This window comes from Podarcis tiliguerta, assembly GCF_965153285.1.
Source record: "Podarcis tiliguerta genome assembly, chromosome: 16".
Taxonomy (NCBI): domain Eukaryota; kingdom Metazoa; phylum Chordata; class Lepidosauria; order Squamata; family Lacertidae; genus Podarcis; species Podarcis tiliguerta.
The window spans coordinates 41,141,672-41,156,674 of NC_139549.1; the positions used below are offsets into that span (position 1 = coordinate 41,141,672).

The window sequence follows — 15,003 nt, forward strand, 5'->3', positions numbered from 1 at the left end:
TACATACTCAGCTCATCTGTAAGTTCCTTATGCAGACACACTGGTTTCTTTAGGCGCCTCCCACTTTTCTTTCTTTTTGGAATTGTCTGCCTTTGTGCTTTCAATATTTCACCTTTAAGAAGCTTCCATTCACCTTGGAATCCCTTCGCTTTGAGAATTTCTAACCGTGGGACTTCAACCAGTAGTTCCTTAAGCATTTTGAAATTATCCTTCCTAAAGTCCAGAGTGCATGTCTGGCTATACTCAGCTTTCCCTTGCTGTAGAGTATTGCCTTCCTGTATTACTAGAATATGGCTTTCCTGTATTCCTTTCCTGTGTTGCCTTCCTGTTGAATTCTTCGAGATCCTGTGTAGGTGGTATTTCTGCACATTTCTGCCTTTGTCTCATGAAACCCAAGAGGACATGATCACTTCCTCCCAAGATTCCCTGTACTTCTACGTTGTCAATCAGTTCCTCCCTGTGGTGAGGAACAGGTCCAGGAGAGATGACCCCCTTGTTGCTACTTCCATGAAATGAAATTGTCATTGAGGCAATTGAAAAATGTATTGGACCTTACAGTTCCAAGAGATATTGGGGTAGTTTATGTCTCCCATGACTACTATAGCTCTCCTTTTTGAATGTTTGTTAATCTGCTGTAGGAAGGCATCATTCAAGTCTATTCAGACTAACCTGATCTTGTTTTATGACAGAATTACAAGCCTGGTAGATGAAGGGAACGCAGTGGATGTAGCCTACCTTGATTTCAGCAAGGCATTTGACAAGGTGCCCCATGATATTCTTGTAAAGAAGCTGGTAAAATGCGGTCTTGACTATGCTACCACTCAGTGGATTTGTAACTGGCTGACTGACCGGACCCAAAGGGTGCTCATCAATGGTTCCTCTTCATCCTGGAGAAGAGTGACAGGGTTCTGTCTTGGGCCCGGTCTTATTCAACATCTTTATCAACGACTTGGAGGATGGACTCAAGGGCATCCTGATCAAATTTGCAGATGACACCAAACTGGGAGGGGTGGCTAACACCCCAGAGGACAGGATCACACTTCAAAACGACCTTGACAGATTAGAGAACTGGGCCAAAACAAACAAGATGAACTTTAACAGGGAGAAATGTAAAGTATTGCACTTGGGCAAAAAAAATGAGAGGCACAAATACAAGATGGGTGACACCTGGCTTGAGAGCAGTACATGTGAAAAGGATCTAGGAGTCTTGGTTGACCACAAACTTGACATGAGCCAACAGTGTGATGCGGCAGCTAAAAAAGCCAATGCAATTCTGGGCTGCATCAATAGGAGTATAGCATCTAGATCAAGGGAAGTCATAGTGCCACTGTATTCTGCTCTGGTCAGACCTCACCTGGAGTACTGTGTCCAGTTCTGGGCACCACAGTTCAAGAAGGACACTGACAAACTGGACCGTGTCCAGAGGAGGGCAACCAAAATGGTCAAAGGCCTGGAAACGATGCCTTATGAGGAACGGCTAAGGGAGCTGGGCATGTTTAGCCTGGAGAAGAGGAGGTTAAGGGGGGATATGATAGCCATGTTCAAATATATGAAGGGATGTCACATGGAGGAGGGAGAAAGGTTGTTTTCTGCGGCTCCAGAGAAGCGGACACGGAGCAATGGATCCAAACTACAAGAAAGAAGATTCCACCTAAACATTAGGAAGAACTTCCTGACAGTAAGAGCTGTTCAACAGTGGAATTTGCTGCCAAGGAGTGTGGTGGAGTCTCCTTCTTTGGAGGTCTTTAAGCAGAGGCTTGACAACCATATGTCAGGAGTGCTCTGATGGTGTTTCCTGCTTGGCAGGGGGTTGGACTCGATGGCCCTTGTGGTCTTCTCCAACTCTATGATTCTATGATTCTATGATTCTAAGTCCTCAGTCTGGCTTGGAGGTCTGTAGCAGCACCCACAGCAAGGCCACTTGCTGTTTCCCTATTCTACAGTTTTTACCCATATATTCTCAATCTTCCATGTTCCAAGTCCTGGATCTCTTCACAAGTGTACATTTTCTCCTTCTCCTTCTCCCTTCCTGCTTGATCTATTTCTTTTGAGCAGGTTGCACCCCTCAATTTCCTCCTGTCTTCTTACCAGATTTCAGTAACACCTTTTCCGAGGTAAGTGTGTGTAGGATTCTAGTCTAAAAACTGCATAGGAATTATACTAATGAATGGCATCTATTTTTAAAAAGGTTGATTTTTAATACTTTTGAAATACTTTTGCCACAACATTTTCAAAACTTTCTTAAAATACTCTTTAGGACTTCCTGGAGCGGTATTGTAAACAGTCGACCTCTGTCTTTGACACTACGTGGGAAGCAAAGGCCATCGCTGTCTTGAGCTGCATGTCCAACATAGATGTGAGTAGGACAAGTGTGCCAATGTTCCAATGATCCCTCTTTTCATATTGAAATGCATGTGGGATGAGAAACGCCTTTGGAAAGACGAGGCCAGTGGCACATAAGTCATAGAAATTTTCTTTTATAGTTGATCTTTGAAGGCGTGCTAGCAGTAACATACAGTGCTGTGGTTCCTTGGAATCCAGGAGTGGAACAGCTGGTTCAGCAGTACCTGGACATGGACCATGACAAGTAAGAGAACAAACACATATGTACCTCTTAGCCTTTAAGCACAAGGGGTAGCAAACATGATGCCCTCTGCAACTCCCATCGTCCTTTGGTCTTCACCAAGCTGGATGGGGCTTGTGAGAGTTGTGTAGTCCACAAGATCTGAAGACCACCAAGTTGGCTACTTCTGCTCTAACACTTAGTGACTTCAGGAATTGTTCCTTGTTTGTTTGACTTAACTGCTCGCTTTTCTCTTTGTTAAAGTTTGAAGACTGTATAACATTAAAATAATGACTTACTGTGGTTGGATAGTCAGTGGGCCAGCATTGATGGTTTGGGCCTCTTGAAGCCTCTCACAGCATTGGACTGCCAGATACCCAACTGGGTCATTATATTAAATTTCACTCAGTGCCCCCTTTGGGTAAACAGTAATATAGTGCTGTTTAAAACACCTGCAAATGCATAAGAATCTTTCACGCATGAGCTGTCTTTCGTGGTGAGAATGGCATTGTGATTGGCTAGCCCTGTATGTCAAGGGGCCCTACTAATGTACACATGGGGAGTTTCTTAAGGGGATTCCTGGGATCAATCAGGAGCCCCCCCTCATAAGGAGGAGCACTACATTCATACATCAGTAAACAGGCAATATCTTTTTTCTATTGTCTCCACTTACTAGCTTGAGTTCTCTCCAAGCCCTGATGCCATTAGGGATACATTAGGGATGCCATGCCCAAATGTGGGGCCTCCTGCGTGCAAAACATGTACTCTAAGCTGTGGGCCCTCACTGAATAGCTCACATACTCTTCTTGCTCTCAGCTGCCTAACTGGTTTAGTATCTTCATGCTTGCTCTCCCAGGACTGAACTTTTAATTGGGTGGGGAGGGAATTGAATTTAAATCCTGTCTCTGAATGTTGGTAGAACAGAAGCCATTTGGACTTATTTTTCCCCATGTCTTACACAGCTTAGCTGTGTAAAGACAGGAGTGAGAGGCTGCTAGAGTAGCCTTAGGTTTTAGCTGTAATTCATATGGGTAATTTTGTACCATTATACAGGGGTGTTGAAGTTCAGGACAAGAGAACAAATGTGGTCTGCCAGACCTTGTGGTTCTCTCCAGACTATACACTCACGAACTTTTGCCTAGTGGAAATGAGAGATGGCCAGAGGGAAAGTGCAGAAGCCCCCAACTTTTGCATGGCTAGTACATAGCTAATTGTCATTGCAGGCATTTGCTCTGCCCTGGCCCTGCCCATTGGTGGCATATGGTCTCATGAAGTATGCCCATGAGAAATGGTTCCCTGTCCTGGCACTGTTGTGAATAATTTATTTGTGAGAGGTGGAGGGAAGATGGCTTAAGCTGTAAATGGGACAGAAATATATGGGGTTGGCCCCCTTTGGGGAATGTTCTAGCTGCTTTGGCACAAACTTTTGTTTGTGGTATTTCTGCAACTGAAACAGCTTATTAGATTGGTCTGCCAATTTGTCAGAAGCTGAAATGTAAGTGCAGGCACACTTTATCTGCAGGGTGAAGCTTCTGCAAGAAGGTTATAGGCTAATGGAAATGAAGAAACTTTTGCGGAATTATGGTATAAGAGACACCAATCTTTTAAATGATAAACAAGTGATGATGGTAAGTGGGCACCTTTTTTTGGGTAAAATGTACAGAAATAAGTCCTGTAATGGTTCTAGGGGTTGCTCGTGCGTAAATCGGTGCCACACCTGGGTGGGTTGCCTGAGTGAACCCTTTCTGTCTGGACAGCCACTCGCCCGTGGCTGTCTCAATCGCTGGCAGAATCCGTCAGTGGGCGTTTCTTGAACTTCTTCCAGCATAAAAGTTCTTTGACGCCTAGTCGCTGCCTACTTTCCCTGCGCGGAAGCCTTCTGCGCAGGGAGGGTGTGGGCATCGGAGGACCCGTGCTCTCCCCGCTGGTCCCCGGCGAGGAGTCTTGGAGCCACCTCGCCGATTCCCCCATCTGCCCCCCTCCTCCACTGGTGCTACACTGATTTCCTTCCCCAGAAGATGTGCTGCTTCTCTCCCTCCCGGGACGCTCTCCGGAATCCCTCTGGAGCCCTCCCTCTCCTTCTGGCTCCGATGGCAGTTCCCTGACAAGTCCCAATCATTTAAGTTGAAGAATGCTGTCATTGTTTGCAAGATTACAGCCTTTGTTCATATGCCAATTTTGGTTTATGCATATTAAAATTTAACTTTATATGCAGGAGACTATGTTCTGTGATGAATATATTATGTCAGGCTTCCTCAACCTTGGCCCTCCTGATGCTTTTGAAACTACAATTCCTATCATCCCTGACCACTGGTCCCGCTAGCCAGGGATCATGGGAGTTGTAGGCCAAAAGCATCTGGAGGGCTGAGGTTGCGGAAGCCTGTATTATGTATTATATTGTACTGATTTGTGTCTTTTTCCAGATGCTGGTAAAGTACATTCTACAACAAGACTCAAATACTTCTTTAGAAGATGCTTTGAAAATAGTAAATGCATATATGTTGCCCACTGCAGATGTCTATGTCTGGAGGATTGTGGAACTTATTGATAAAGAAAAGGTGTGAACATATTCATTCTTTTCATTTTTTTCTTTAAATATCCAAACTGTCCATTAGAAATACTTCATATTTAATTATATTAGGTTACGTGCTCTACAGCAGCTAGCTGTTCTACAACTAGCAACTATTGTAGAAATAATTCACATAATTAACACAATCTTACTTAGTGGTTCATAGCTCAGTGGTAGAGCACAGGTTTGATCCCTGATATCTCCAAGTAGGATCTAAACCCCCATATTGCCAATCAGTATAGACAGTACTGAACTAGATAGACCAAATTGCTGACTTAATATAAGGCAGCTGCCAATGTATCTGGATCTAACTTAACTAGAATTTAACTGGTGCCACATTGCCAAAGGGGTCTCCAGATGTGTTTTTTGAACAGTAGATCTCTGTGCCCCACGGCAAGCTGTTTGTGATCTGAACGTAGAATTAATACACTTTATGTATGCTTTCAGGGGGATGATATTATAAGTTTATTAAAAACACTGCCTCCTGCTGAAGCTGTGGAAATTGCAGATAAAATGTTGATATGGGGAAGACTGACATTAGAGAAAGAAACAGATGACTCTGAAGAAAAGGTAACTTCCAAGAAACTGACTGCTGCTGATAATGTGTAAGTTATCCCCCAAGAGAGGTCAAACAAACATGTTCTCTGTTAAAAGGACAATGCTGTTCTCGAATGTTAACAGTAAAATCTTGCTCTTTGAGGTTGATGGGAGTATTCTCACATTTTCTTTTCCCTGTCCCATTTCCACTGTCAACAGAAAATGCAGCTGTATATTAAAAAAATTCTTGGGGAGATCCTTGAATTCCTACTTGGTTGTTGTCAGAAAGGTAAATCTTGAATTTATTGTGTTTTAGGTTTTGTAATAAACCATCCAATAACCACTCTTATTCACTGCAACCCACTCTTTTTTTTGGACAGAAAATATTTTGAAAAAAGAGGAATATGAAACAAACTTTAAATTGTTTAAAACTCTTGCAGCCTTACAGGTAAGGATCATAAGGCATTGAATTTTTGTAATGTGCTTTCTAGGTTGAGGTGAATGTAATTATTTAGAGGGAAAATGTAATCATGTATGCGTATTTCTTTAAAATACCCACATTCATCATTCACATATATGTGAATTCATCATTTTCATATATATGTATATGATCAGTGCTTTTTTTCTAGAAAAATAGGTGCTGATACTCACCCTGAAGTTTTTCCAGTAAGTGCCACACTTTTAACAGCCAAAAAAAGAGGTGGTGGTACTGCGTACCCTTGAGTCCCCCCTTGGGGAAAATCACTGAATATGATTGCACCAAACCTCTTCACTTTCTAACCGGAGGGGTTTGGGGAATGGCATTGCTCAGTAGTAAGATTGCAAGCTTCCATGGACATGGTTCCGGGTTCAACCTCCAGTACTTCACTAAAGCAGGGATGAGGAACCTGTGGCCCTCCAGATGTTGCTGGACTACAGTTCCCATCTTCCCTGACCATTGGACATCTTGGGTGGGGCTGGAAGAAACATCTGCAGTGCCACAGGCTCCTCATCAAGGAGTCAAAGCATCTCTGATAGCAGGGCTTTGGGGGGGGGCATACTTGGAGAATCACTGCTAGTTCCATAAGAGTCAGAACTGGATTTGATGGAGCTCTATTCTGCACACTATGAGGTGGCTCATTTATTTTCTCAGTGGAGTGTGTACATTTCATCACCTGTGAATGAACTTGAGCACAAGTATGTGTTTAGCACTGTAAATAAACACAGTTTCTATGGGGGCGAAGCTGGACATGAAGCTACGCAATTTTATTATTCTACTATTTTCATATTTTCCTTTCACCCTCTTATTTTATCTTTTTGTTTAGGAGAATTTTAATACCTGTACTTTGGTCGGAGGTCATTGGAATCAGTTATTAGTATCTCAGCTCCTTGAGAAAACTGAAGGAAAAGCGTCCAGTTTACAAGATAGCAGCATGAAGAAACAGTTGTCCCATGTGAAGCTTGACAAACTGGCTTTGCTTCTGCAGAGGAGCAAGCATGAGATGGCCTTAGAACTGGTTCTGAGAGCATTAGATGCTGGAAAAGTTGAAGAGGCACTAAATATATGCAGGTTTAAAAAATACATTTGGGCTTAGCCATTACCAGTCACTGTGCAATCTGGAGTTTTGCATGCTATATTAACTAACTATATTTATTTGAGGTTATTTTTTGACATCTTACGTCTGTTTGTACTCACCTTAATCCTTTCCTTTAAAATTTTGTCCTTAAAGAGATTTTCATGAAGATCATCCTAATGAACAAACAGGACAGTTGCTGTTCTTAGCATGTCAAAAACTTTGTCATATGCTGGGTTCTAGTACTCTGATGGTTATGCCAAAAGGATTAAATCTTCCAGCTGTGGTCAATGAAATGGCATGTCAAGCAGTTACTATCTGCAGTCCAGGTAATGAATAACTTCACATGTTGTTATCTTCTGAAAAAAAAATATGGTTTCTTCCATTCATTTTTACATTAAATGAGTAAGAGTTCTTAAAAATTGTTTGAGCTCTTGTATTTTTTTTAAAGGTAAAATATATTTAAAACATTCACCCTCTCTTCACAGATCAGATCTTAGATGCATTGGAGCTTTGCAAATACACCTCATTTGCCCTTGAAATTTATGGAAAGTGCCAAATTGAGGACTATGGATTTATATCAAAAGTGGTAATGCAGAATAAAGTATTTGCTGTTTATGGTATCTTGCTCTTCAGTTTAATAATCAAAGTTGTCCCTGTTGTACTAAAATAAAAGCAGTAAGGATGTGTTTGGATGCTTTGTATAGCAATATTTGAATACATGACATTTCACACAGCTTTTCCCTTTTCTTGCGAGGAATCCTATTCTGAATAAGGGAATTTCCCTTAAGAAAAGGGAAACGTTGACAGCTAGGCACAGGACAGGGTCTTACCCCCAAGGACTTTCAGTAGAAACAACAGACGCAGGGGTAAACAGGGGGAGAATGTGGATTCCCACTTAACAATTTTCAGCTGTGTGTTTGTGTGCTCAGAGCCCCACCCATTTATAACCTTATGAACAAGAGCCAAGCGCAGGTGTTTCCACACACTAGTCTGATTCCTTTTTGTCTGTTCCCCCTTCCACCTTGGGAGGGACAGTTAAGGACCCAGCAAGATATCTGTGCCCTCCCTACTTCATTCATCTTGCTTTTCTTGTGGCGCTTTGACAAAAATGATAGCTAATTCTTTTTGTTTAGACAACATATTTTGGAGCTGATAAAGACTCTTATGTAGAGTGGATGTTCAATGACTTTTTCACTGAAGATGGAGCACTTCTGGACCTGCCCTCTGTGCTTCCTTCTGCATATGAAATTGCTACATCTCTAGTGACCCAAGCAGGTAACCTTTGGTGGCTTCAACTTATTTCCACAATCTTTTCTCATATGAATTAGGGAATTCTGGCACTTTATTCCCCACCCCCCTTCCCTGTCTCTCCAATGCCTCATCTCACTCTGTGTTATTCTTTTTTTGGGCTAGCTAAATTGGTAATATTCAAACCCTTTAGATCCCTACAGTTCACCTTTACGCTATTCAGGGTTAAAATATCGGACATGTTAGTCAATAGTAGTGACTGAATAGTGACACAAGCATTTGGTTAGTTAACTGGAGGAGATGCTTTGTTGATCTTGTGGAGCTGTGTTCTTTATTTATTGTTGTGGCTTTATTTAGTGTGTGGAGTGCTTGTGTGTCTGTCTATATGTTGCACCCTGCTCTAGGATTGATTTTATTTGGAGAGCTGGTTATAAATAACCTGAATAAATAGTATAGCAGTCACCCTCACATGCTATGATAAGACAGGATTGCTTGTTAAGAACATAAGAAGATCAGACAAAGGGCCCATTTAGTCTACTATTCTGTTCTCGCAACCAGATGCCTATGGGAAGCCCACAGATAATACATGAGCGCAATGGACCACTCTCCCCATTTGTGATTATGCGCAACTTATATTCCGAGGCATGCTGCCTCTGGTTATGGAGATGGTACACAGTTGTCATTAGTGGTAGCAATTGATGGCCTTGTGATGTGCAAATGCAGAAGCGCTTTCTCTCCCTCCCCCCTTGAAGAAAGTAAGAAAAAATAAAACTGGTGGGAATGGAGGAACCACCTGGGAAACCCCCAAGAGAAGAAGGCTCAGAGTCCAGGGGTTGGTGGTAGGGCAACAATGAGTCGTCAAATGTGGAAGACTGGGGAAAGGAGGTGTCGGAAGCTGAAGAGGTAACATGGCTTAGTGAGCAGGGAGAGGCTGGCAGAGAGGTTCAGAATTGGAGGCAGAAAATGAAGCAGGGGGGAAGAGACCAAGAGGCAGAGATGAGGCTGGCTGATGACAGGTGTCTTCCCCTCCACCCTTGTCTCCCAGAAGCAGAAGAGGCAGAAAAAGGGTGGAGGTGAGGTTGGCGACACACAGATGTAGTCGCTGATTCTTTGGGGGGGGGGGACCCTGGAGAGGAGGGGACTTTGACAGCTGTGGAGAGGCAGGGATCTTCAATCTCTGCAACTGCTTCATAGGGGCAGGACCTGCCAGAGATGTGTTGCTGTGCTCATTAGGCCCGACACTCTTGTGCACATCTGGTTTTGCTAATAAAGAGTTAACTCCAACTTGCACAGTGTGATTTACTGATATTTCTCATCTATTTCCACTCATCCTGTAAATAGTTTCTGCATGAATAAAGCCTTTGAACTCCATAAACTGTAAGTGATGGTTCTAATCTAATTCATCCAAGCTTTAGGGTTTGCTAACATGGTTACAGTGGTACCTTGGTTTGCAAACTGTCTGGTTTCCATACGTTTTGGATTACAAACACATCAAACTCGGAAATGCGTGTCCTGGTTTGCGAACTTTTTTGGGATTACAACCCATTTTTTTGGATTATGAACTTTTTTTTGGAGGCCCCATTGACAAAAGTGCGCCTTGGGTTACAACCTGTTTTGGTTTACAAACGAACCTCCCGTAAGGATTATAGTTGTAAACCAACATACCACTGTAGTCATATCTCAGGTTACAGATGCTTCAGGTTGCGTTTTTTCAGGTTGCGGACCACTGAAACCTGAAAGTACTGGAACGGGTTACTTCCAGGTTTCAGCGGTCGCGCATGTGCAGAAGCACCAAATTGCAACCCACGCGTGCGCAGACGCACCGCTGTGGGTTGCAAATGTGCATCCCGCACGGATCACGTTCCCAACCTGAGCGTCCACTGTATTTGGAGAAGGAGGATCATTATCTAAACTGTTGACAGTGTACCAAAGTATTTGGATACAGTTGCTACCTTTCTTTTGCAGACTGGAAGGTGTATCCTCTGGACTCAAACAGTTTGGCATATTGTCCATTCAAACAAGGTATTTAATGAAAAAATGGTTACAGCTATAGGGACAAAAGTATATATTTAAATCCTTAGTAGTCCAGAAGTAGAAAGGCATAGTTTTGCTTAACACATTTTCTTTTTTCCTTTTCTGTTGTAAATCCTTGAGTTTTAACTAGTTATTTGACTCACACAATCTGTTCAAGAATAAATGATTAGGTTACCTAATGATTAGGTAACTATTCAAATAGTTACTTTAGCTGTCCCAGAAACTCCAGCGGGTGCAGAATGCTGCAGCGAGGCTCCTCACGGGGTCTCTGCCATGGGAGCATATTCACCCAGTGCTTTTCAAGCTGCACTGGCTCCCGGTGGAGTACAGGGTCAGATTTAAGGTGCTGCTTTTGACCTTTAAAGCCCTTCATGGCCTAGGACCCTCGTACCTACGGGACCGCCTCTCCCGGTATGCCCCACGGAGAGCCTCAAGATCCATAAATAGCAACACCCTAGTGGTCCCGAGCCCTAAGGAAGTCAGATTAGCCTCAACCAGAACCAGGCCCCGGCTGGTGGAACGCTCTGCCTCATGAGACCAGGGCCCTGCAGGATCTGATTTCTTTCCGCAGGGCCTGTAAGACAGAGTTGTTCCGCCTGGCCTTTGGCTTGGAGCCAATCTGATTCCCTCCCTCTCTTTCTTTTTCCTTTCTCCTCCTGTGATGAGGCTGCATTTTAATATTTTAATGTTTCAATATTTTAATGTTGTATTTTAATTTTGTTTTTAAGTTGTAATCATTCATCTTGTTTTTATTATTGCTTGTAAGCCGCTCTGAGCCCGGCCTTGGCTGGGGAGGGCGGGGTATAAATAAAAAATTGTTATTATTAATTATTATTATTATTATTAATTATTATTATTATTATTATTATTTGCTCAGGGGCTTCAATATGACCTGTAGGATTTTTAAACCCCTTTTTAGCACAGATTGCCCTAGCCCCTACAACCTGTTTTAAAGCTGGCAGAGCTTTAGAAAAGTGTTCCTTTCTGCATTATAACAAAATGTCTGTGCAAATGTCATTTCTAAGGCCTTTTCTTATATTTGCCTATAGATTAAAATACAAGTCCAGAGTGCCCTTGCATATGGGGAGATAGTTGCTCAGTTACTTGAATCCTGGCATGGATGCTTGCTAGTAGTAGTAGTAATAATAATAATAATAATAATAATAATAATAATTTATTATTTATTATTTATACCCTGCCCACCTGGCTGGGTTTCCCCAGCCACTTTGGGCGGCTTCCAACAAAATATTAAAAATACAATAAAACACCAGACATTAAAAACGTCCTTAAAAAGGGCTGCCTTCAGATGTCTTTTAAAAGTCAGATAGTTGTTTGTTTCCTTGACATCTGATAGGAGGGTGTTCCACAGGGCAGACGCCACTACCGTGAAGGCCCTCTGCCTGGTTCCCTGTAACTTCACTTCTCGCAGTGAGGGAACTGCCAGAAGGCTCTCAGAGCTGGACCTCAGTGTCTGGGCTGAACGATGGGGGTGGAGACACTCCTTCAGGTATACTGAGGCCAAGGCTGTTTAGGACTTTAAAGGTCAGCACCAACACTTTGAATTGTGCTCGGAAACATACTGGGCGCCAATTTAGGTGTTTTAATTCTGCTGTTACGTGGTTAAGGCGGCCACTCCCAGTCACCAGTCTAGCTGCCGCATTCTGGATTAGTTGTAGTCACCTTCAAAGGTAGCTCCACGTAGAGCGCATTGAAGTAGTCCAGGTGGGAGTAGCTTTAGGCCACAATCCTACACACACATACCTGTGTGTATGCTCAGCGGGCTGGACCTCTGGGAAGACATTGATCAGAGTGTGCCTACTGGTTGATTGCTGTTTGCACTTTATTTCCTCTGTCTTGCAGGCCATCTTTTGGTTCTGGTTTCAGATCCGCTGAAGTCAATCAGGAGTGTTACCACTGACTGCCACCCCCCCCCCCGTTTTTTCTTCAGTGGGTACCTTGCCAAGTTAGCTCCCTACAGTGTGCCCTACAAATCCATAATTTCCAATATAAGCCCAATTGTCATTCTTACAACATTCTGTAACTTTCCCCTCTAGGAATGGATGTTTGCCTATCATGCAGGAATCCCATCTTTGTTCTGCTCAGCAGCTTACAAGAATTTGGCCAATTAGAGTTGGCTTTGGGGCTAATTGCCTCTGCTTTTGGGTCATTCTTGCAGCATATGACATCAAACAGCGTGGAAATTAGCCTGTGTGAAAAGGTATGTGCCGGATCTGCAAGGAACCTACTCTAGTGAGGTCTACTTTAGGCTTGTGCCTAAGGCCAAACTGGATAGGACACCATTTACTCAATTAGCATTTGTATGAATATACATAGCAGGTGGGGGACAGTGACAGTAGTGAGGCTTGGACTCTCTGCCCCGGCTGTAGTCTTGGATCAAGCACCTGGCAATATCCTATTTGCATGGGAAGTAAGGTTTGCATTTTGTGCCAGTGGCAGCCATTATATAACTGTGATCCATAAGTGTTCCTTCCCATGCAAATAGCAGACATGGGGCCTTCTATCTGGATCAATACTGCAGAGAAGGCAAAAGATGAAAAGCAGCCACCATGGTCTTGATTTATATCAAGACCCCTTCCCCTATACTTGCTATTTACATCATAGAAATGACATTAATGTAATTGCTGAGTGTCTGAGTGGGGTTATGTCTAGTTTTACTCCTCCTAGTTCCCTGCCTATGAAGGTGTTTGCAGAGTGTGTGAGTGGAGGGCAAGATTTTACTTAAAGCAGCTGGGTGCAGTGATCTGACTGGGCTGCTGTCCAATTGCACTACAGCTCAGGCTCTGTTCCTAAGAGCCTAACAGCTTTGCCATGTTTGGATCTTGTTTGTGATGCTTGTAATGTATATGACACATGTTTTCATAGCAACAAAATCGTTCCAATATATTATTCTCTGTCCATCAGCTGTATGACCGGAAGACACTGGATGATGCCAGAACATTCTTCTTAACACTGATTCAAAGATCTACTTCGCTAATTAAAAGCATCATTATGGGCCTATTGCACAAGGTGAGCATGTAAGCATGTATTGTGAGGAGGAAATGGCTTTGCAGGGCACCCGGTTTCCTCTCCTTAGCTCTTTTGCAGTTCCCGTTCATTTGTTGATGCTTGTACTGTAGCACCCTGCTTGTGGTTAACGCTTAGCTGGAATGAAATATTCAACGCAGCAATAGAGAAATTAAAATAATAATTTATTTGTCAGACAAATAAATGATAGGCACAGTGGTATATGGTTACCAAAGCTCTGCACAGCCAGCCCTGGTGACCAGCACTTATATTCCCTCAGCCCAGCCTCCTTACTCCTCCTTTGGCTGCCTCTGTCCAATCAGCCTGGTTGAAATTCCTATTGGCTGTCTGATAGAACCAATCATAAAAGATACACCCATTTCCTATTACCTTTTATGGGAGACAAAGAGCTATATTTCCTTCTATCATATATCTTACATTTGCCTTGACAAGGCATCTTAATTACCAGATTACCCTTTGCCCTTTTGCCCTTCTGGCCTTCTGCCCTTCTGGCAACAGGGGCAAATGGCTAAAACAGATGGCTCATGGTTTTAAATTTTGTCATATAAACAGAGGTCTTGTGTTCACCTTCTCACACACCATCAATGAAATAAGAATCTAACATTTCTTACTTTCTAGATCTTTTGCATAATTACACTAACGTCAATATATTTAATATATAACATAGATTGATTTTTAGAAGAGAACTTAGTAAAAAACAGTTTCCAAAGCAACCTAAAAGCAACCTCAGAGCAGTCTCTTTTCCCAGCCAGCTGCTGTTTTTAGCTCTTTGCCCTTTAACCTTCTCTTTACCTTAAACCTTGGGAAGATGTCTGATGGGAGGCACTATTTACCAACTCTAATTAGTGTTTTTGCAGCTTGGATTGTATTCTGTAATTTGTATGACCTTTGCTCCCAGCTTTTGCTCCTTTTTACAACTTTGAGGTACTGCAACAAATCAATGAGGGGCCCTGTTCAGGAAAATAAACAACAGCCAAAGCACTCAGCTGCTTTACTGCCTAGCATGACAAGCATTTGCAAATATATTTTCTAAGCTAAATTTAAAATACAAATCTTGATCAGATGCCTCAGTACAGGAGAACTTTCTTGGGGGGTGGTGCCCTTTGTTTGCCAAGTGCCATATCCTTTCCTGATTTACAGAAAATTTAAATTAAGGCAGACTATTTTTAAAAAGAGCTTACTTTAAAGTATTTTTACTTCCAAAGGTTTTCAACAGCCACCTGATAGACCACAACCTTGCACTGGGTTACTGCACTTTGTTGTCCAAAGATGATGTATTTAAAAAGCTCTGGGACGTCATAAACAACATGTCCCAGAATTACAGCAAGATTCTGGTAAGTTGTTTAAAACATTTTTCAGTTATGTCTTGTTTCTGGGCTTCCCATAAGTGTCTGGTTGGCCACTGTGAGAACAGGATTCCTCTGGCCACATGCAGGAGGTGGGTCTTGTGT

The 15,003-nt window shown here is 42.6% G+C and overlaps 1 protein-coding gene across 2 annotated transcripts in view; it reads left to right on the forward strand.

The window, feature by feature from the left end:
• KNTC1 (kinetochore associated 1) overlaps positions 1-15,003 on the forward strand; it is a 78,010-nt gene that overhangs the window by 33,298 nt on the left and 29,709 nt on the right. For both annotated transcript variants that reach the window (XM_083419017.1, XM_083419018.1), the window contains 15 exons: positions 2,258-2,356; positions 2,484-2,587; positions 4,086-4,191; positions 4,987-5,121; positions 5,580-5,702; positions 5,889-5,958; positions 6,050-6,117; positions 6,974-7,218; positions 7,379-7,551; positions 7,711-7,811; positions 8,359-8,500; positions 10,439-10,495; positions 12,562-12,725; positions 13,430-13,534; positions 14,758-14,886. In XM_083419017.1, coding sequence (XP_083275143.1) covers positions 2,258-2,356; positions 2,484-2,587; positions 4,086-4,191; positions 4,987-5,121; positions 5,580-5,702; positions 5,889-5,958; positions 6,050-6,117; positions 6,974-7,218; positions 7,379-7,551; positions 7,711-7,811; positions 8,359-8,500; positions 10,439-10,495; positions 12,562-12,725; positions 13,430-13,534; positions 14,758-14,886 — 1,821 coding nt within the window. The remainder of the gene's footprint in view (positions 1-2,257; positions 2,357-2,483; positions 2,588-4,085; positions 4,192-4,986; positions 5,122-5,579; positions 5,703-5,888; positions 5,959-6,049; positions 6,118-6,973; positions 7,219-7,378; positions 7,552-7,710; positions 7,812-8,358; positions 8,501-10,438; positions 10,496-12,561; positions 12,726-13,429; positions 13,535-14,757; positions 14,887-15,003) is intronic.